We start from the raw sequence: 22,539 nt of genomic DNA on the forward strand, positions 1-22,539 counted from the left end.
CAGAAAAAATCCACTGATCACCACCTGAAAGAGACCTTACAAGGAAAACCTACAAGAGTATTATAGTCAAATTCCAAAACCTCCAGCTCGAGGAGAAAATGTTACAAGCAACAAGAAAAAAAATAAATTAAATATGATGGTGCCACAATTAGAATCACACAAGATCTAGTAGTGGTGACATTAAAAGATCACAGGTTTTGGAACACTATATACAGAAGAGCAAAAGAATTAGTGTTGTGGCCGAAAACATCATACCCAAAGTTAAGCATAATCCTGAATGAAAAGAAATGGACATTTAATGAGTTGCCAGATTTCTCAGGGTTTGTTTTTTTAGGCAATTGGGGTTAAGTGACTTGCCCAGGGTCACATAGCTAGTAAGTGTCAAAGAGTTTGGTCGGAGGCCAGATTTGAACTCAGGTCCCCCAGACTTCAGGGCCGGTGCTCTATCCACTGCACCACCTAGCTGCCCAAGGGATTTTGTTAAAAAACAAAAAAACCCCAAAAAAACAAATCCAAGAGAAATATAAGGTACACATCAAAGACCAAGTACAAAGGACTCCATAAGGACACACTGCTTACTGTTTACATGAGGAAATGTAAATGCACGTCTGAGACCGTTATTAACTGGGCAGTTCAAAAGAAAGATTGGGGTAGACCTGAGTATGACAGAATTATAAAAAATAAAACCGTTTAGGAAAAGGTCAAAAGAGTAATTATCTTGTACAAATGAGGTGTGACACAGAGGAATTAGATGGGGGAGGGGGGCTGGTAGTTCTGGAACCCTGTTTTCATCAGGAATGGGTTAAAGAGGGAACAATACATATAAATTTAGAAGGGTATAAAAGTCTTTTAAATTCAGAAAGAAATAAAAGTCGAAGGGGATACGGAGAGGCGAGGGGATAAGGGAGGGATTTTTAGAGGAGAGCATGAGGGAATAGGATGGAGGTATTTAGACTGATGGGAATGGGAGAATAAGGGAGGGATCCTTAGAGAGGGGGTAGGCAAGGGAGTGGGTAGTAGTAAAGTAGAGGAGTAAGGAGGGAAAGGAAATAAGAGATACACACAAACATAAAATAAAGACCAGGAATAAAATTTATTAGGGAAAAAAAAGCAGGGGTAGTAATCATGATCTCAGACTAAGTTAAAACTAAAACAGATGTAATCAAAAGAGAAAAATAGGCAAGCAACACTATATAGCAGCCATGTTAATCAATACTGTTTTAGACTATTTAAAATAACTAGACTGTATAGGGCTGGAACACTGCTGTGGTACAGGAAATGACGAGTTGGTAGATTTAGAAAAAAAGAACAAAGTAAAAAGTGTGCAGCAGAGAACAAAAGAAAATCGGCAGGAAAGCAAAGAAAAGATGGACAGCTCTCAACACAATGTGTAGTACTTATCACACAGGCTTGCTTTCTTCTTTTTTTTTTTGGTTTGTTTTTGCTAGGCAATGGGGTTAAGTGACTTGCCCAGGGTCACGCAGCTATATATAAGGCTTTCTTGAAGTGGAAATTTATTGCTGTATATTTTGAGTCCTCTCATATTCTGTGCACATGACATGCCTTTTTTTCTTTTCTTATTTCATATTTAAGTTCTATTATTTAAGTTTAAAATAAAAAAATTCGAAAAGGAAAAAATAAAAGCCCTCTTGAGTGGCTGGGGAACTGCCCCGATAAAGGCCTTCCCTACAACTGAGGTCTAGAAGACCCCCTTTCTGGATACTCACTTTGGACGTTCTGAGAAAACGCTTTGACCCAAGCATACATTTTAATAAATTTAATGTAGTTGAGAACTTCATTCATTTTCTGTACTCGGTCATCTGTGGCAGCCACAGCTTTCCTTCTGAAATAGGCAGTGAGCCTCGAAACAAACATCTGAAAGGACAAAAGATGCCATGTCAAGTCGAGGCCGCTTTGAACCTGAGCACTGGGAGCACGCGAGTCTGCCACTTCAAACTATCACAAGGCCGGAGGAGCAGCGGCCATATCAGGCTGAGCCACTCGGGTGGGTCTCCTCCCGCCACCAAGGAGCAGAGTCCCACCAGAGGCCGCCTGGCTGCCTCCCCTGCTTTCCTCCAAGGTCTCCGTGCTTCCGCTCAGGCCAATGTTCTAACTCTAGGTGCTCCGATCAAGAAGCCACCTGCTTCTCCTGGAAGTTCCCAGTCCAATCATCTAATAGCCTCAAAATCTAAAAACCCAATTAAAGCAACTGAATCCACAATGAGGAACCACCAGAATAAAGATAGGAGCTGAGTATATTGAGTATATTTACTCACCATTGCTGGGTAAAAAAGGAGGAAAACAAGTGATCCTAGGATGGCCGTTGGTCCCAGAATAATTACGTTATAAACCATGCCCAAGATAGCCACGATGGGGCCACCCGCTAATAAACTGCCCACCGCTGCGGCCTCAAACATCCTCAGGCCATCACTGGAACACAAGTTGATGAGCTGAGAAACAAAGGAGCCACGGGAGGCCTTGGTCAACAACAAAGCCCCGACTTGCAAAGGCAGGAGAAAACGTGGGGAAGCAACGGTGTTGGAGAAGAGGCCAGGCCACTCACCTCCCCCAGAGACTTCTCCTTAATGTTCTTTAGCTTCAGGATCTTCTTAAATGCCATGGTCAGGATCGCCCCCCGCAGGCGTACCCCGGTACGGTAGTTCAACGCCCACGTCAGCGTCAGCGACCAGGAGCGGATAATTTCCGTCAGGAAGAGGCCCAAGACCAGCAATAAACTATATGAGAGGTCAGACTCGGTCCCCTGCGTGTACTCCAGGAGATGTTTCACCACGAAGGCCTACAGGGAGAAACACAGGCGCACGTGAACGCCTCCTCGGTCCTCTCCACGCAACTCAACAGTTTTGTGTTAAGTTAGAAAGAGCGGGGAGGCTCTCACTCAAGCCAAGAGAGAGAATCCATCCCGCAGACCAATTACCCTGTGTGGAGACCTCCCTGCCCCCAGGAGATAGCTCAGGGCATCTCACAAGGGTGGGGGGCTGCATTAGAAACCCCGTTGCTTCTAGAGAACGCCATCTAAACCATCACGCCTTCTAACTTAACATAAACCTGTCTGTGAGCTAAAAGGAACGTGAAGCAGATTCACTCTTAAGATGAGATCGACCATATTTTCACACGTTAAAAGACATTTTTTAAAGTGAAATTCAGACCTTTTTTGGATTGTTTCAAACGTGCTTAGTTGATAAAAAGGAACAGTGTACCTACAGTTGTACTGGGGAAGAGTGAGAAGAACATTTGCAAAATATTCCTGAAAATAAACACCAGCAATTTAATGGCATAATAGAGAAAGGCAGACAAAACAGACTCTCCCACCCGTGGGTCCGCCCCGCTCCCGAGGCCCTCCCCAAAACAAAAACCCATTACCTCAGGGAGCACATCCCCAACACCACCTGCAGAGGGGAAGCAGGACCGCTGCCCGCAGCTCTGGGGCCTGCGACGCGGGAGCACACGCACACTCACACAAGGCCCACTCAGCAGCACTATTAAATACCAGCAACTGAGGAGTAACGCATTTTTATTGAAAATAAAAAAACACAAGGACCATGTTCAGAGAGCATGTCACAAGGCTGTACAAGGGGAGCATTGCAGTCACATACAGTGTAAACATACAGAGTGTTGTACCGGGCCGGCAGCTAACAGGAGGCCTACACACTGTTCTTTAGCTACACACACAGCGGGCACAGAAGCAAGGGTCTGCGGGGAGGACGGGGAGCTGGCGGCAGCACCCCCCACTCACGGTGCGTGGAGCCGCGGGGGCTTGGCAAGAGAGTGGAGGAAGACCTCGCTGCAAAGGCTCTAAGAACACTCCCTCCAGAGCTGCCCTGCTCCCAGTGGCTGGGGCTACTGGTTCAGGAAGAGCCCGAGGAGCTCCCTGGGCTGCCGCGCAAGGCTCCCTGAACTCTAGGCCCCCCCCCCAAAAGCACTGGGGACAGACGGATACCCTTCAGAGTCTTTTCAAGTCTTTGCAGCTAAAACAGATCTCGGGGGAGGAAAAAAAGAAAAAAGAGAAGAACGAAACAAGCCACTCCCCAACCCCTGAAGAAAGAAAACCTCACTGAACCAGAACAAACTCACTGGGGTTAACAACGAGGGCTGCAGCTGGGAGCCTACACCCAAGGACCAGGGGAAACGGAGCCAGCAGGGGCGGTCTTCCTGGGGGGCTAGCGCGACGCCCAGAATCCCTCCCGGATAATCTGGCATTTCTCATTAGTGCCACACGTCCACTAGATTCTAGGATGCTCCCGGGATGGAATAGGCTTCACGCTCAGCTAGCGCACTCCACCCGTCCCCTCCCTGGGTTTCAGGCTGGCCTCCAGTGTTGGGGTCACAACTGTACACAGCTGGGTCGTGGGTTTACTAAGGAGGAGACTGGCTTCTTTTCCAGCATTCAATCCAACATGTGGAACTGAGTCACTGAGTGGTCAGGGCCAAAAGCCCCTTTCTCCTCCTGTGAAGTGACTCAGTAAGCGGGCAGGGCAGTAACACCACGCGATTGTTGCCAACAGTCTCCTCCAAAGGAAGGCGAAAAAAACAGCAGGCTGGTGAACTGGGCTCTTTCCTTCTAAACACCTCTGCCCAAATGCCAATATTCAGCACCTCCCGGGATCGGGGGAGGGAGGAAAAAGGCGGTTAAGAGACACAAAGACTTAGACTATGTAAAATGGGCAAAGGGAAAAAAAGAGCAAACAGTAAATTAAAGAACTTCTAAAACATATTCAGGTTTTCAAAAGTTACATTTCAAACCATTTCAGTTATGAGATCAAAATGAAAAGTTTTCATGAAAAAATCCAACCAAAACTTAGAAAAAAGAAAAAGAATCACAGCGTTATCATTTAAACTTAAATAAACTGGAAAAAAGTTGAGGTTGTTAGCAAGGCTGGCAGCATTCAGGGTCTGGCTCTGGGAAGGATTCCCGGTGAAGAAACAGGACCTTACCTGTACTCTTGGCGAGAGAGTCCGCCCAGCTTGATTCTCTCATTCTGACCGCAGGCTACAGCCATCCTGAAAATTCTAGAGAACAGCTTCTGTCATTGGTCCCACTACAGAGAGAGCCTCCCCCACCCCCCAACATCCAGCACCTGACCGCCCCAAATGAGCAGCTGGGGACAGGGGGGAGAGTGGGAGACTTACCTCTAATGGCTTCCCACTCTCCCTTCCCCTAAAAGGCCCCCGAGGAGAGTTAGCATTCAGTGAGCACTGCGAGAGGCGGCCCCCCAATATCTACAGGGTGAATGCTAAGCCTTTCCACATGAGTCCCTGGACAGGACTGGATTCGCAAGGGCAGCTGATCCAGAAGGGCTCAAAAAGTGCCACCGAAAAACAGAGGCATCGGGCACTGCGGGGTGCCACAGGCCAGGACCGTCAGATCTTAACGACGGTGACCATCTATCCACCCATACTACTGGACTTCAGAAGCCCCTGGAGAGCCGCTCTGGCATGAAGACACCCACAGTGCCTCTGGATACGCTTATTAGCTTGAAAAAAAGCTAGAGTAAGGAAGCCAGAGGTCAAAAAGCATTGGATTTCATTGTGTCTTGACCTAATGACAGGCTTTCTGTTGCCCAGTGGAGGAAAGGCAATAAAGATACTTTGCATGACTGGTAGACAAATTTTTTGTACATTCTAGCTTAAGGCTTCAGTTTATTCAAGTTGGAAAAAAATGTGCCCAAAGATCCAAACAGGTGCACCTCCGAAAAAGAGATGCAGGAGGGCATATGCCTGTGCCCAGTGCCTCACTCTTGGCATCGCTCACTGACATTTCCATTTCTTAAAATGGCAATTCAGGTCTAAATCTGTACCAAATGTTTTCATTAGTTATATTCTGAGCATGAGTGGACGCGGCCTGGCCTTGGGCTGTCAAGGATTCCCTTTTGCACGAGGATGGGATGTTAGCTAGACAGCGCTGGCCAGATAGCACTGCTTACCAGAGCTGGCAGGCAGAGGGAGAACACTGCCCCCTCTGAAAAGTGAGAGGGCTCTCAGATCTTACTGGTGAATGGACAGGCTGACCCAAGGTAGGTGCCCCAGTGCACTTGGCCTGAGAGAACACATATGCAGGGGTTCAAGTCAACTGAACATGCACCAGAAAAGAGCTCCCACGACGCCTGGATGTTTCCCCGACATGACCTGTACTGGCCATCCAGCCGGGAGAGCCCGAATCAGAATGGAAGGAGGGGACTACCAGGAAGCCCCGCTGCAAGAACTCCGCACACCAGAGTAGCGCAGTTCCCAGCCCCTGTAGTGAAGCAATGACAGAAGCTCTTCTTGGGGAAGACGGTCAGTCCTATTTAAACCTCTACTGAGTGTGGTCAATGACATCACATCCGGTTACACGGCACTGCGTGCTCTGATTTACACCAAAGTATTTTTTACCATTCAAGAAAAGCAATTCTCTATTTCAGGGAGCAGGGCAAAACTCTGAATTGTAATTAACAAGAAAAAAACCACCTGGAAGTGCCTGAGCCTAGGTCACCATGCACAGCAAGTGGGTACTTACCCAGGTCATGAACCTCCAGCTTACCCCACCTGGGCAAGGCACACTACAAGCAGTATCACTGCTCCTGAGGCCTCAAGGCAAGTTTGTGGAGAATAAACTTAATCAAGGTCTCCACTGTAAATCAGCACAGCAGGTGCAAAAAACAGGTGACCAGGGAGAAGGTATTGGTGTCAAGCCCACAGCCACGCAGTCATCCTTGCCTCTGAGAGAAGCGGCTGGCAGTGCCCACCTGGCCACCGCCGCGCCTTCTGTCCCGCCGGCTCCACACCGACCCGGCAGCTCTGGTGAGCCAGGCTCTGCGGCCGGCCCGAGGCTCCTGCACAGCCATGGGGAAGCACCGATGACAGCCTCTTAGGCCCACCCTTCGAGACGGGCTCACTCGCTCGCCAGCCAGCCAGCCAGCCTCACAGCCCACCTCTGCTTTCGGCCTCACTACCCTGACTTCCAGAACCAAGATTTCCACTCAATGCCAACACACGCTACCAGAGATAATGGTCCAGTCAAAACATAACCATAGGGCTTCACCCTCAGGAGAGCCAAGCTCCCTCGGCAGCACTACGGCCCTTCCATCCTTCTGCCTGTCCATCCAGGGAAGGGTTCACCAGCTACGGAAAGACTGCCACTCACACCAACCACAGTCATTCCCTTCCACAGGTTGAGGGCTGCCTAAAAGTCACTAACTAGCCCGAGTGGCTGTGCAAGCCCTGCAATGGAACTGAAGAACATTAGCGCTGGCCAGGTGCTGGGCCCTACCGGGCCCTGGGTGACTGTGAGAAAGGATGGGTCTGACTTACTGGTCCGCTGAAGCCAGCCAGCTGCGTGATCATCAGGCACACGATGGAAAGGACAAGCCGGGTGCGGCAGAAGATCCACACAACCCTTCGCAGGGAGGCAGCCTCAGGCCCAGCTTCGTTCACCTCTTCTTGCCACAGTCTCTCTAGTCTTGACAAGGGCACAGGTCCTCCGTTACCCATCTCTCCCGGGGAGGACACCGACCCTAAGCTCCCTCAGGACTGGACTGACAAACTCTGCTTCCCAGCACTTATGGACAAAGTCTCACCTGCACAGGCTCGTCCCGGGCATCTACAAGTCTGCCTGGGGAGCACCCTCTCTCTGGAATCTCTAGAGAAATCCAAGCCCAGAGCCCTTTCCTCCACCCATCACCACTAGTCCTGAGGATAATGGGGCTGGGGACAAGACCCTCCTCCTTTCTCCAGGGTCCCCATCCCTTTCTGAAGGATCCTGCAGTAAAGCGTAAAACCAAAAACTCAATGTTTATCGTAGCGCGCGGCTACCACCCAATGCAGCAACATAACCTCCCTGCCGACTCAGGAGAAGCGGGGCTGAGAGAAAGAGAGAAAGCCCTTGGTTAAAACAGAGAGAAGAGCTGAAGAGGAGGTCAAGAAGATCAAAGCAAAGATCCCAGGGGAGCCCAGGCCACCTTCCCGCCCAACCCCACAAGAGGCTAGCTTGACTGCTAAAGGCCCAAGGGCTGCATCCAGATGCAGGGAGGAAGGACAAGGGTGGACCAGAGGCTCCTACCTTCTGCAGTTCACATCAGAAGACTCGTGCTTGGACAAAGACCACACATGTTCCATTAATAACTCCCCCTTCTTGTAAGCCACGAGGGCCAGAGGGCTGAGCCAAGAAAAGGTCATATAGGAGAAAAGCCCAGCATTGTCTACTGGGTGCTGGTGTCTACAGAGAGAAAATGTTTAAAAAATCACCAGAATGGCAAATAAGCCAGACATCCAGAGTGCAGCAGCAGCCAACAAAATCCCCCAACTTCAGACAATCCCAGGCCTCCAAATAATCTAATATTGTTACCAATCGTCTAAATAAAACTTTTTTTTTTAATTAAAAAGGCCTCTGGCACTCCATCACTGCAGGGAGTGAGCAGCCCAAGTCCTTACTTGGAAGTAGTCCGGAAGGGCTTCAGGACACTTAGGCCATGGTGGTATTTCCCCTTGGGATGCTCACTGTCCAGGAATCTCAGCTGGGAATGCATGGAGACGTCCAACGAGAGGCCTTCTACTCGGGCGGCCATTTCCAGGGCATCCTGGCATTCCAACTGTTCACAAAGAGACAAAGACAGGAGCAGGTTCTCAGGTGTCACCAAGAGGAGGAAATGCAGAGAACAGAGCAACCCAGAGGACGCCACCTACACAAGGACACACAAGCAGCTGAGCAGGCAAAGGAGCGATCTCATTCACGTGGGATCTGTTGTAACACGCTAATAACATCAATCTTCCCATTTCCATACCTAACCCAAGTGCCTGGACCTGGAGAAGGGACCTCCTAAGTGCATCAGTACACAACTTACTGTGCTCACTGAAAGAATGAGCAACCATGAACAACCACACAGGTGGGTAAGAGAAAGTAAAATCTGTATCCCCTCCCTGGCACTGGAGAGATCAACGCGTACTTGGGTCAGGAAACCCACCCAGAGCCGCCAATGACTTTTTAACTGCCCAAACACCAATGGGGAAAGCACTGGCTCTACACCCAGGAGCCCAGCAGCCCAATGAGCCACGATCTGGATGACCTTTGTCCCTCCGGATCACAGGTCAAACCCATCTAAGAAATCTAGCACAAAATCCAGGGACCGTCAGGAAAAAACGGGCTCAAATACAAAGGGGAAGAAAGCAAATCTAGAAAACATGAGGTAGTGCTTGACGTGGAGCCCAGGTGATTGGGGTTAAGTGACTTGCCCAGGATCACACAGCCAGGGAGTGTTGTATGTCTGAGGCCGGACTTGAACTCAGGCCCTCCTGACTCCAGGGCCTGTGCTCTATCCACTGCGCCCAGGAAAAATCTCTAAACAGATTAATAAACAGGTAGTTTATAGACACTCTGGAGAAAGTTATCACTCTCAGCCAATTTGAGGCCAACAGGAATAAAGGTGCTAAACTGAACCTTTAAATAACAGGTTGACCACGGGACACCTTTTTTGAGTAAACAAACACTTATTAAGCATCTACCAAGTGCCAGCACTGGAGCCATAAATGCCGAATGAGGCAGTCCCCGCCCTCTAGAAGCTTACATTACACCAAAAGAATCCAACCCAGAAAAGTACAGATAGGCTATGTTCACAACGTACAGGGCCAATCCTCTTGAAGGAGGTGGTATTTGAGCCTCGCCTCACCTTGCAGAGTTAGGGGATTCCCAAAAGTAAAGATAAGACGGACAGTGAACGTCCCAGCCATGAAGGGCAGTCTGTGTAAAAAGCAAAGAGGTAAGGGGTAAAAGGCCTGTCTCTGGAATAACAAGGGGAAGAAAAAGGAAGGCTCGGCCTGAAGAGAGATTTCCAGACCCAGCAGAGGACTCCTGCACAAAAGCGATCCATCTAGTTAGGCCTGTGCTTCGGCAGCTCCACAGAAGATGGACTGGACAGAGCAAGGGACCAGAAAGCTGCGGGGCATGCTCTGTTCTGCTCCTCTGCTGGGCACTGTCTGGTCCCCAGAAGGCAGGGAAAGCTATGAGCCGCCAAAGGGGGCCCGGCTGGGGCGCTCTCCTAGGCTGCGGGAGACCACAGCAAGGCCAGATGCACAGTTACATTACTTTGGAGCAAGTGGGTGTGAGCATCATTGCTGCAGAATGACCACACAAAACACTTGGAAGATGAATGACAGACAGCCCACAGCAGCTTGGTGGGAGGGACCAAGAAAGAAGCCCCCTTTGAGTGGGAGCAGAAACCTACCAGAGAGGCTCTGGCAGAGCTGGGCAGCGAGGAGGCTGCCCCCACCAAACTGGGCCTCCCTTTGGAGCCGGCTTAGGGGCGGCCTTGGGGAGCACATGCTCTGCAACGCCCCAAGGTCGTGCTGAACAACACCAGAGCCTGGTGACCTTGACTTTGCTTCTCAGCTCGATTCTAGACGATGTTAAAGGAAGAATTAACAAATGTGTAGAAAAAAGTCAGTCTGGATCCCCTGAGAACAAGTCACACAAGGCCGGGCTCCCAGATCAGTAGGATCTGGGGAACGGGGCAGCTGTTAGCAAACCATCCTTGTGAGTCTCCACTGTACGATGGACACTCCCCAAGCAATGGGACATGAAGACTGCTTTGCAAGAGGTGCTCTGGGGGACATTTGGAAGTGAGAGGGCTTCTTCTTGGACCACGTTGTTATGCCGTGGGTGTGCCCAGAGGCAGCTGCCATTCACCAGGTGGGTGACCCAGGCAGTCTTTCACCATGCCAGCCTGCAGAGTCTCTTCAATCCCTTCCAGCTCTGGATTGCCAAATGATGACCCACAACCTAGCAGGCTGGGGAGCCTTGAACTCAAACCGAGGGAGTGGAAGACAGAAAGATGGGAACACTTAGAACCAGAACAATAACGTAAAAAGAAAACAACACTGTAAGGAGCTTCAACAACCCATCTTAAGAACAAAGAAGCCTTGCTCTGCTTATCCCCAAAAGAATGAAGAGGGAAATTTAGGAACAACTTCCGAAAACCCAGAGCTTGGCAAAAGCCTAACAGGCCACTTTTGGAGCTTGTGGGCCACCCGAAGACCCCCTTCTCACTGGCACCCTTCCAACTCCCATTCTGTGATTCTGTAAGAGAACCTACAGGGGATGACAAGCCAAACTGAATGCTCTGAAAGAAGGCACAGTCGAGCACAGGCATCTGTACGTGTGTCTGTAAGCACGTATTACATTCACGTTTAAAGCGAGGGAGCTGGGGAAGATGACTCCCGCTCTGGGAAGGCAGAACTGCTGCTGCACAGGCCCCCCACATACACGTGAACGAGGGCTTTCCAAGCTCCCCCCACTCTGGAAGCATTACCGAATCACTGAGCATTCCAAATGGTGGGCAGATTTCAACTACTCACTTCCAACAAAACAACGAAGCCACAGTTCTGTCGTGAAAAGCTTTCTCCGGAAGCTGGCCATTCTTAACCCTCAGCCAGCCATGATTTCAGAGCTAGAAGGGACCTTCGAGGTCATCTAGTCCTCTCCTTACAGATAAAGAGATTGAGACTGTAAGGTTTGATGGCTTGCCCAAGGTCACGACTCCAAAATCCAGCACTGTTTCTACCACAAAATAGGGGAAGAGACAAATGTCTTCTTTCCGAGGGATTTTCTAACGTGCATAGAGGGAAGTGGCGACATCAATAAGAAAACCAAGATTTGTTGTGGAGAATCCCACTGTGTGATCAAAAGCGGAAAACATCTGGGTCTTTTTTTTTTCTGCCATTTCAAGAAAGCGAACTCACCGAGTCAGCCTTATGTCCATTTATTTCTTAACATTAATGAAACATTCTCATTCATGGTTCTATACCCTTGAAAACCAGCTTGAAATTCAGAATGATTTAAAGTTATATTGAAACAGAGACTTGTAAACTATTAACAGGCCTTTCAATCACAGCCTCTTAGTACACACCATAAATAATACACTGAAACACATTAAATCCTGAAAAGAGAACAGGTCTCTGTCTGTCCAGTAGAATTTATCCCAAATTAATAAATGTCAACATGATTGGACTGAAGACAGTGGAAAATATGCCCAAGGTTCCCTCCTACTAAGCAGGGGCTGAATGCCGGTCAGCAGCTCTTCTCGCTCAATGGACAGTCTAACTAGGGGGGGAAAAAAGGAGCTCAGAATATTAGTGCAACCACAAGGAATAATGAAAGGGCCAGTTTCAGAGACACTTGGGAAGATTTGCTATAGAGTAAAATGAACAGAACCAGGCGGACAAAGTTATTATCTACAACCACCACCTTGAAAAACCAACCACAGTTCCCCAGGGAGAGTGAGGAAGCAAGCTCCCCATTTTCCAGACGAGACAATAGACACAAGGTGCTCAACGAGACACCCATCTCTGGACTGCACCAACCCGGGACTTCCTTTTGTTGACCACACATTTGTTATAAATAAATTAGTTTTTAATAGGAGGGAGAGAAGGCTGGCAATCAGGCTGCCCCCAAAAAACAAAAGGTCATTCAAACATTTTTAAATGAAAGAAGAAACAGAAGGAAACAGACAAGCTGGATAATTCTCAAAGTCAGCTACACTCATGTACTTAAATTGTTCTTATTTGTTGTTTAAGCTTAGAACTTAAAATGGAGCTCTAGAGATGAAATGTAAACAGCTACAAGCATCACAGAAGGACATGACAGTCTGATTGGGCGGACACCTAAAAAGATGAAAAGTTAAGCAATACAAGCGTGCTTGTAATGACAAATACAACATTGTGACAGACGTCAAAGTAAGTATAAGGGACTGTCAAAGTGGAATCAACCCTGTTATGACTGCAGGGAAAAATCATCTGGGGCTCAGGTGACTCCAGAATTCAGCTGGGTCTTGAAGATCTGATTGGCTACAGGAATAAAAGGGCACTCCAGGAGGAGGAGAGGCAGGAGGAAGAGGCCATGGCAAAGACAAATAGGAAAACACCAAGCCCTGCTGTTCAAGGGACAGCAAGAGCAGACCCAAGTAGACAGGAGGGAATGCACCATGCAGGGCAGCAGGAGCTCAGGCAGGTCATCGTACAGATCAAAGGCCAGGTTACCAGTTTGAAAGAGCAAATTATCCTGTACGGTAACTGGCAGCCAAGGGAGGCTTCCAACCGAGTGAGTGGTCAGATCAAACCCTAGGTACTGTCTTCAACCCCAGGCGTCATTTTGGGTTTTTGTTTGGTAAAACAAACGGTCGCTTTCCCAGCCAGGGCGCAGCTTGGGCACAGCTACAGCAGAATGCCAACCGTGTGGCAGCCCAGCTGAATCACCTGCAGGGGTGCTCTGTTACCAAGAATCAATACTAACTTCCCTGCATTTAAAGTACTTCATGGCTCCCACCCACCTTTTTGGGTCTTACTCTGTCACTTAAGCACCGATGTGCCTGCCAGGCATTATTCCAGGTGTTGGAGATCCTAGCACTACACGTGAACCAAACAATCCCCCTCACAATGAGCTTACATTCCAACGCAAAGCCAGTAAGCACATAGAAAAATGTGTACCCACACGCGGAGCACTGAAATACCAGGTGGCTTGGGAGGGTGGGCACCAGTGGTTAGAGGTCTTTTGCTCCACGTGGAGGGGGGCACCCCAAGCATACACATTCCTCCCTTCCGTCCACTCTGTGATCCACCCAATTGGCAGGCCTGCACCCCACTCCCCCAAAGCACCACCTCCATCAACCTTCCCTGGGAGCTTACACAGGCTGTGCCCTGCCCCCCCCCCACCTTGTTTCCTTCAAAGCTCTGTTCAAATCCTGCCTCAAACACAAGCTTAACTGCTGGTATGTGCTCCCCCAAATGATCTTGTTTTCTATTTTGAATATATTGATGTGTGTACCTGTCCTACCTGTCATCACCCTCTATAAAGCAAGCTCCCTAAGGGAAACGACCGTTCATTTTTCTCTGTCCCCAGGATCCAGGATGGTGCCTGGCACACAATGGGCTCCTGGTAAAGCTCCCAATCCCCTCAGAGAACTGGCTTGGACAAGCGTTGATTTAAGACGCTGAAGCTCGAAGCCGCATTTTATGTGGCCATACTCTCCAGCCAAATTACTGTCAAGGAAACTGCCATGCAGGGAGGGGCTTGGCCTGCCTACACTTGGTACCAACAACCTTGGTGACTTAGCCTTACCCTGGGTGTTGGTAGGCATGAGAACAAAATAAACTTCCTTGCTTTGAAAGCCAGAATCTTAATCTTAGCAAATAAGTAAACTGTTTGCTTTCAGGTGTTGGGATAAAATTTGTTGAAAAGAAAAACCCAAGGAGAGCAAATAGCATTTCTATTGTTTGATAAACAAACAGTCATCTCATGCCTGATGGACCACAAATGAGGGCTGATTGTCGGCCCCTAAATCTGCATTTGTAACTTGATAACAGGTCAGGATCATGTGGGAAGTGCCTGGTGTTTCGGAGCATTTTGTGGCTGTGCCGTGAGACGGGGTGAGACAGGGTGAGACCTCTGTGGGAGGATCCACCACGGCAACATACCCAATGTCCGAAGACCCACCTGGCTCCAGCCCTCCCCTCCCCCACTTAGGACATGGCCAACAAGGGGGTGGATCCCTGGCGTTCCTCCTTCCAGGAGCTCACCCCCACGCTTCAAATGCACTCCCTCTTCCCCCCAGATCTTCCTGCCATCCTTCCCTGCCACCCCCACGCCCCACCCCAGGCCCTTCTTCCTTTCCTTGCAGCAGAATAATTTGTCCACAGGATCTCACTTGGAGACAGAAGCTGGTGGGGTTTGGGGCGGGAGGCAGGGTGGCAGGGAGAATGTTATCCCTGGCACCTGGCCCAGGACATGCCCAGCACATATCAGGCCTTTAGGATGTTTTTATTAGAACTGAGGGATCAGAGGGCAGATGAACAGCTAGTGCACAGACTGGAGGTTACACATACGGCGGGTGGGAGCAAGGAGGCAGGCCAAATGCCATGACCTTCAGGAAAGGAATTCCCTGCCAGGCCCAGAAGAGGAGCAAGGAAATGCTGCTAGAAGCGGCCCGTGAAGGTCCCTCCCCCATCTGGCCTGCCCGGCCAGACCCATGGGGCCTGGGGAAGCTGAGCTGGCACTGGTTCTGCCCGGCACAGCAATGCGCCTCGGTTCCCCCCGCTTATGAAATGACACCAGTCCCCACAAATCTTCCTGCCTTCTTTCCTGGACCATAACCATCGACTGCATTTCCACATGCTTGTGAACTCAGCTGTTTCCAAAGCAATGGGCATCCATTCCGTTTTCAAGTCTTTGCTACCGAAAAGGCTTTCTTTTTCTTTGCCTCTAGTTCCGCACCATAAAAAGCCCAGCGCTGAGCTGCCTGGGTCAAAGGGTATGGACAGTTTCGTTCCTTTCCCTACAAAATTCAAACTGACGTCCCAGAAGGCTGAGCCCAATTCCAAGTACCACTACTGGGGCCCATCTTTGCCAATTTGCATAGCCAATCACTCTTCAAATATTTATCAACCTCTAGGATATACCAGGCAAACAAGGCATTTACAAGCCTTGGGGCTGGGAAGACAGGCCATGCATGGAACGATACTGAATAAAGGGCAAAGAGAGAGGGGGGCTAAGGACATCAGGCATCAGCAGAAGCTTGAAGGAAATCAAGGATTCAATGAGGCGGAGGCCAGAGAGGCCCAGAATCCTTTTCATTTACATTCTCTATTCGGGATCTGAAGCAGGCTCAGTTCATTTACAAATCTTTTGAAAACTATTGCTGCCATGTATTTCTGAAGAGCTATGTCTTCCCCCTTTATGACACTGAGGATGTGACCAATTATTTGGTCAAAGGATAAGATTATCTTGGTGCCTCTTGCCTTATACATACAGCCTAATGCCCTAGAAAAAGCCTCTGCCAGTGGGTAACTGTCCCAGCAACAGCAAAGGGTCCAGCCAGCTGGGGCCTTGTGTAACCAGCTACCCTAAAGACCCTAGGCATTTGGGCTAGGCAGCTTCTCATTCAAACCCTCTCATCAACCGCTCCTATCCCTCCACTTCTGACCTGGGCCATAGAAGGGCCACCAATGACAATGTCTGATCAATTTTTATCGGTGCTAAATATTTTTCTGAAATTTCTCTTATCCTTGTTGCTTTTTTTGCTATATGAAACTGTTATTTAACATTTTGACTAATTTTATTTTTCCCTAATTCAGTATTTTAAATTAAATTTTATCTAGCATTCATAATTTAACTATATTATGGCCTTTTCCCCAATTTATAATTTTTTCTTCCCCTTCTGTTTACTTCTATGATCCAACTGGCAAATAGGGCAAATTAATTTTGTTATCGTGCCCTCAGCTGCAAGCAGGGCACTGACTGGGCAGGCGGGTGGGGGTGGGTGCCCAAAGCCAGCTTATGTTCCCTGCTCCCTCCCACTACCCCCCTCCATGAACAGAGAAGCTCCTCATCCTCCAGGCCCTCACTCCCACAGTATTATATTTCCTCTCAGAAAAAAAAGAGAAAAAAAAGCTCATTACAGCCAAGTCCATCCTTATTTAAGAAGCAGGAAATCAAAGGCACCTGTGGGGTGTGGAGCTAATCAGGAACTAATCCAAGCTTTGGATTTGAAGGCTTAATAACCCTTAATTGGCCACAGGGCTGTAAGCTTCTTTCCCCCAGCTTGGATCTGGAAAGGAGCCTAGAAGCTTGTCTGAGGGTCAAAGGAGATGGATGGGGCCCAGTATGTTCCCACTTTAAGCACCTCATTTAGAACGTCAGAATCCCCAGGCCAGCATCTCAGGCCATGCAGTCAGCCTCTTCTGCTGCTTCCCCCCAGAAGGGTCAGGGGTGGCTCTACCTCTTACCACCCTATTCCCAAAGCCCTATGGGAGGAGATCTGCCATGGCCTCTAAAAGGTGTATCCATGTTATGAAGGGCCAGAGTCCTCAAGTAGGGGTTTATGGAGAGATTTCTGGGGGCAACATTTTGAATGACAGAAAAATTACATTCTTTTCACTAACCTGTATCAGATATTTGGTATTTCCTTCAACTTCGGATTCAAAACAAAACAAAACAAAACAATGACTCTGAAGAGTGCAGATGACAGGAAGGTTAAGAATCCTGTTCTAGAGCTTCTTGGAGGCGTCCCATGGCCTGACAGATGAGACTGATAGAGGACTGATGGAAGGTCTAGAAGAGCTCAAAGTGAGGAGAGACGTGAGGGGGGGAAAAAAAGGAAACTTGGCTCAAAGGCTAAGCAAGGCCTGAAGAAATTGCTCCAAGATGACGACGAAGATGGCCAAAACCTAAGACACCGAGTCCCCACTGCCAGGGACATCCCAGAGACGCCTCCTTGTACACAACCATACGCTCAGCGATACTTTCTGTGGCAGAAAAAAAAGTGAGAGGGAAGCACACAGCGAAACAAATATAAAAGCACATAAAAGTAACTGAATGTTCCTGACTTCTATAAACTGAGGCAAAATGAGTCAGCAAGCAGAACCAGGATGATCCAGCCCTGGGCTGCAATCCAGGGAGAGAAATGGAACAGAAGACTTGGAGCAAGGCACTCACAGCTTTATTTCCTCACCTGCCAACTCCCTCCCTTCCTCCCCAGGGAGGTGGAAGGAGCCCTTGCAGGCATTCAGGGGTTGCAGACACACCCCCTACTTTTCACCACAGTCTGGTTAACTTCCTATTAGTTAACCAACAAGCATTCATTAAATAATTGTACAAAATAAGGCAGGCACCGAGCTAGGCGCTGCCGGACACAAGCATAAAGATGAACCAGCCCTTGCCCTCAAAGAGCTTACGCTCTAACAGGGAGACAAGGACTTGGTGACAACTAATACCACAGTACTGAGGAATGCCTGCAGATCCCTCAGGAGGGACGGCCCACTGGCCAGCAGAGGAGGGCAGTGTGGGACAGAGGCCTGCTCCCAGCCCCCCTCGCTGCTTTGTGAGACCCAGCACTTCCTTAATTGAAAAGAACAAGCTGCTGACTTTGGGGTTTTCCCATCTTTTGCTAGGAATAACTTCCATTTCTGCCCACCAGGCCCCTTCCACCGTGGCCAGTGATCGAGCGCTCATGCACACACACAAGGTGTTGAGCCCCAGCAAGACTGAGAGTGTTTTCAGAGCAGGTCCAGGCACCTCATGATGCCTTGCACATAGTAGGTGTTTCAATGCTTGATGAATTGTAAAAATAAATTCTTGAGAATTAAAAGCTCAGAATCAGGTTATGTTATTGCTAAGAGGTCACCCTAAAAATACCATCCCCCAAAAGGGAAAGGTCCTATCTCCGCCACAGCTGCCGTCAATCCCCAGCTGCCTCAGAAGAAGAAAAGAATCTCTGTTCAACACTGGGAAAATGGCTAAATGGTGGCCCACTAACACAGTGGATCAGGGTGAAGTTAGAATAACACCTTCAGCCTAGGGAAACACAGAAACACTTCCACCAAATGATGCAACAGACCTCCACAGATCTGAAACTGAAGACCAGGACTGTCCAGACTGACTTTCTTTGTATATAGTAAAGATACCTAAGCTGAAGGCGAGGCCCCCAAAGGAGCTGGAAAAGGGGACGACAACACATGCAGTTGTTTATTGCATTTTATGTGGATCCATTCTGTCAAGGACTGAAGGGAACTGGACTGTGTTATCACTAAGTCTGTCAGTCAATGATCATTGTGGCATCGTGGGGAGAGAGCCACAGAGGCCTGGGTTCAAGTGCAGATTCTCACCAAGACAGATTCTAGTAGAGGCTCCAAGGTTCATGGGCAGAGGGAGTGAACCTTAGGACTAGACCAGTGTGATTATAAACGCCCTCTGGCAAACTGCATTGGAGAGAGGACTTTAAAGTCAGGTCGATCTAAGCCTTCAAACACATCCTGACAAGTCAGCCTCTCAACTTCCCCCCCTTGCCCCCAAGAGACTGATCTGTGATGGCAAAGGATGGGGGTGACCTCTGCCAAGGAAGTCACAGTCTCCCCTCCCTCCCACCCCATGCTTCCCCCTTCCCAAACTCAGCTGCTTCCAAAAGAAAAGTACGATCCTTTAAGAGGTCGGATGTTTAATTCACTAATCCTCACCCAAAAAAGATGACTTTTAACTAAAAAACCCCCAATCTTCTTGCACCTTTCTCCAAAGATTCCAATACCAAACCACCTGTACCACTTACCTTGGGAAGGAGTCACAAAAGTTTTGATTTTACTTAGAAAGGTAACTATCCTTGTCTATATAACAGGTAACATCTGACCCTTCTGTAAACTGCTTGTATACTAAAGACAAAGGAAGCACAAAACAATGAGTGCCAATTTTATTTGACTAAATTAGTATATTATGGATGTTCCTCTGCCCATGCAATTTTTGTTCCTTAAATTAAAATTTTGAAAAATTAGATTTCATAGATTTTATTGCTTTGATTTTTTTGGGGGGGAGGGGAGGGCAAATAAGAGGGAGAGCAGGAGTGCTAAGGTGTTGTGGGTGGGTAGGCCGGGCCACTGCATAAGAATTACACCTGGGTATCCACTGCAGTGACTGCTAAAGGGCAGCAGGCCACAGTGACCTGGAGTCAGCAAGTCTCAAGCTTGACCCAGACAGACTGGCTAACCCGGAAAATGCACAAGGCAGAGGCCCAGCGTCTCTAGGACCGGGCCGGAGGAGGCTGACGTCTTTGACAGAAGGGATTCCCTATAACAGACTCCCCAGTAAGGGACAAAAAGAACAAATTACCAGTGCATCTGTATTAAGCACCCTTCCTGTGCAGAGGTAAGTACAAGGTTAGCAGCGTGACCTGGTAGGTTCAGAACACGTTAAAATGCAACCCAGAGCCCATACTTTCCAAGACCCCGATGGTTAAAAAAGAGTAGGGGGAGGAGAGAACTCACCGGATGCGTCTGCTCATACTTGGTTCCTTCATGCTCTCTGCGCTGTCCAGAGGACGATGGTCTCTCCCTCACGTTCCCATACCCAGGACTGGGTATAACATACTCTTTTCCCATATCAATATCCTTCATCTTCTTAGACAGAAAGTCCTGGGGTTCACAGACACTTGGCTTTGCCTTAGAATTTCTGAAAAAGATTTCATTAAAAGTGGAATCTGTTAAAGCTCCTAGCAAAGGAATAAGGTTTTATAAATCCCTTCCACAAGAAAAGCTGATGCCATTCGTTGTCCTTTAATAAGGTCTACGAATATCATTTCGCTTTTATCTTCTCATTTTAAAAGGGAGGAAAATGGAGCCCAGTGACTAAAGATCAAATTAAGTTTGATTACATGTATCTCAATTAGGTAAACACATTCAGAAAAATACATTAATAAGTCAGTCAAGGAGGTAGGTAATGCCAATTATCAGTAAAAAAAAATTGAAAAATGTCTAGAAAAGTCCCAAATCTCATTATTCATGCATCAGCATATTTGAAAGACTGAAATAAAATCAGCCTAAAGCATGACTAATGACAGTAGCTTAGAACTGCTGGAATCATCCCGAGATGGAAAAGTACCTGGGCTGCCCTTCCAGACCCCACTCTCAGAGCAGGCCAATTGGGCCCAAAGCCCCCTGAGGCCTCCTCCCCTGACTGCAAGGTCTCCCTCCAGAAGTGTCTGGGGAGAAATGCCACAAAGAGAACCCTCTAGCCTACCGAGCCTCACCTTCTGCAGGACTCCAGCAGAATCACCCAAGATGATATACTTCACATTAAAAAAAAAAAAAGGAGGGGGAGTACCCTAAGGCTCTTCCCCACCCCTTCCATCAAGGCTGTGCCAATTTCCAATCATGAGCCCTTCAGCACACTCTGATCTTCCCAAGGCTTCATCTCCCTCCCCATCTCCGGACTCTGCCAGACCCCCCAAAACCCAAAGTTATTAAAAGCAGCACCTCTCCTCTATGACAGTCCCTGGCTGACACAGGAAGTACTTGGTGGCATTCAGGTTCATAATTCCACTGTTTCTCCTCTTCATGAAAATAAAATAGACCAGACTCCAAAACCTCAGGATGTTTTTCCTCAAAGAAACAGGGTGTTGGACCAAAGAGAATGGCAATAAGGAAGGCTTCTCTTGAAGAGGTCAGTGCCAACTGCTGTAATCTGAGTCAGTGAAGCTGTTTGTCTTAAAAAGGGTCACCTTGGCCAGCCTGCTTGGTGGAGCTCAAGGGCTTCTCAGGATCCTAACACCAATCAGCCACGCCTGAACTATAACCTGAGCAGACTCATTGGCCTGTGTGCCCAGCCCAAGGTAAGCTGCAGCTTGAGGTTCCAGTAACCCTTCTGGCCCCAGAAAGCAGCTCTCCTCGCCAAGAAGACCGCCCAGGAAAGGGCAGACGTTGGTTTCCTTTTGAAAAAAAATCTCTAATTCTCACATACAAAAAATACATCTTGTTCTGCAAGTTAGAACAAGAAGCACAGAGATGTCTATCAATTCATCCCAAATTCCAACTAAGTCAAGACATTCTCCATCTAAATAAAACAAGGTCAACGACAGCTGGAGCTCTCCACATTCACGGAGAGAGTGAATCACTTATTCCTCCGTTAGTCAGACAATTCATTCATCTCCAGTCCTCAGCACAGTGCGATGCACCTAGTTTGGGCTTGTTAAGTAACTGTAGGAATTTGTTTTGCTTAACTACACATATTTTTACAAAGGTTTTGCCTTTTTTCCACGGTGTGGAAGGTAGAATAAAATTTCACTTTAAAAAAGTGACTGGGGGTAAGGACCCTAGCAACCAAACAGAAGTGGGCTCCCACTGCCAACGAGCTCTAAGAAGACCAGAATCGGCCTCAGGGGAGGAGGCAGCAGGCTGGGTCCCAGAAAGCTGGGGAGCCTGAAGAGATAGAGGTGAGGAAGGAGAGATGGGGTAGTCTGGGCAAAGAAAGGGAAGGAGCCAAGCAACGTCTCTCTGTCCTCTTACTGACAGCTCCAAATGTGAGCTAGAGAGACTGAGATCAACAGCCCCCCAGAGGGTGTTAGTGACGGCTCGGGGGCCACAAGCATTTACTAGGCTGCTCTGAAGAAGGCATTGCTTGCTAGGTGCTGGGGCTACAATTGCCAAAATGAAAAGCAGTCCCCGGCTTCAAGGATTTTCTCTCCCCTTAAGCACTGGGCGTCATCCTAGACTGTCAAGTTCCACCACTGCTTTCTCCCCAGCTAGAATCAGGGTAACTCTACCATGCCAGGACCTCCCCTCCCTCCCCTGAAATCCCAGACAAAGCCTGGATAAAGGCTTTCCCAACTAACCCAAATTACAGTCAAATCATTTTGAAAGCCTCTCTGTTCTTGTCTCCAAACCAATTACAGCCGTCCGTCTCATACTGCATCCCTATCACTTCCATCCACCCCCCAATCTGTTCACAAGCCTGTAACCATCCTCCTTTTTCTTCCTGGGTGCCCCACAGCAGGAAGGGGGAAAAACTGGGCCCTGACACCTGGATGGGCCGCTAGGCTGACCCTCCTCTATACAAGGAGTTTGCCAGGACGGTCTCTAGGGCTTTTTAATCGCCTTGCCAGAACACAGAAGGCTGACCCAAGCAGAAGCCAAATGCCCCAAATGCCGCCTGGATCTGTAACCCAGATCAAGATGAAGGGCACCAAAGGAAAGGCCGGTGGGCCTCCAACTGGACGGCTGTGCCCCCGCTGGCCTTGCCCT

At 48.6% G+C, this 22,539-nt stretch overlaps 1 protein-coding gene across 4 annotated transcripts in view; it reads right to left on the minus strand.

Moving 5' to 3' along the window:
* Positions 1-22,539, minus strand: part of ABCC5 (ATP binding cassette subfamily C member 5) — a 53,933-nt gene that overhangs the window by 30,300 nt on the left and 1,094 nt on the right. Inside the window, exons 1-8 of one of the 4 annotated variants that reach the window (XM_021005859.2) lie at positions 20,776-21,023; positions 19,789-19,972; positions 8,428-8,585; positions 8,057-8,212; positions 7,309-7,456; positions 2,564-2,797; positions 2,277-2,450; positions 1,728-1,875 (exon numbers count right to left, since the gene is read on the minus strand). In XM_021005859.2, coding sequence (XP_020861518.1) covers positions 1,728-1,875; positions 2,277-2,450; positions 2,564-2,797; positions 7,309-7,456; positions 8,057-8,212; positions 8,428-8,585; positions 19,789-19,972; positions 20,776-20,858 — 1,285 coding nt within the window. In that variant the 5' untranslated portion in view covers positions 20,859-21,023. Of the gene's footprint in view, positions 1-1,727; positions 1,876-2,276; positions 2,451-2,563; positions 2,798-3,515; positions 5,029-7,308; positions 7,457-8,056; positions 8,213-8,427; positions 8,586-19,788; positions 19,973-20,775; positions 21,046-22,539 lie in introns of those variants that run through there. The other 3 variants (XM_021005860.2, XM_021005864.2, XM_021005863.2) reach the window with 3 other exon arrangements.

This window comes from Phascolarctos cinereus, unplaced genomic scaffold (genome assembly GCF_003287225.1).
Source record: "Phascolarctos cinereus isolate Bilbo 61053 unplaced genomic scaffold, phaCin_HiC Scaffold_5;HRSCAF=322, whole genome shotgun sequence".
Lineage (NCBI taxonomy): Eukaryota > Metazoa > Chordata > Mammalia > Diprotodontia > Phascolarctidae > Phascolarctos > Phascolarctos cinereus.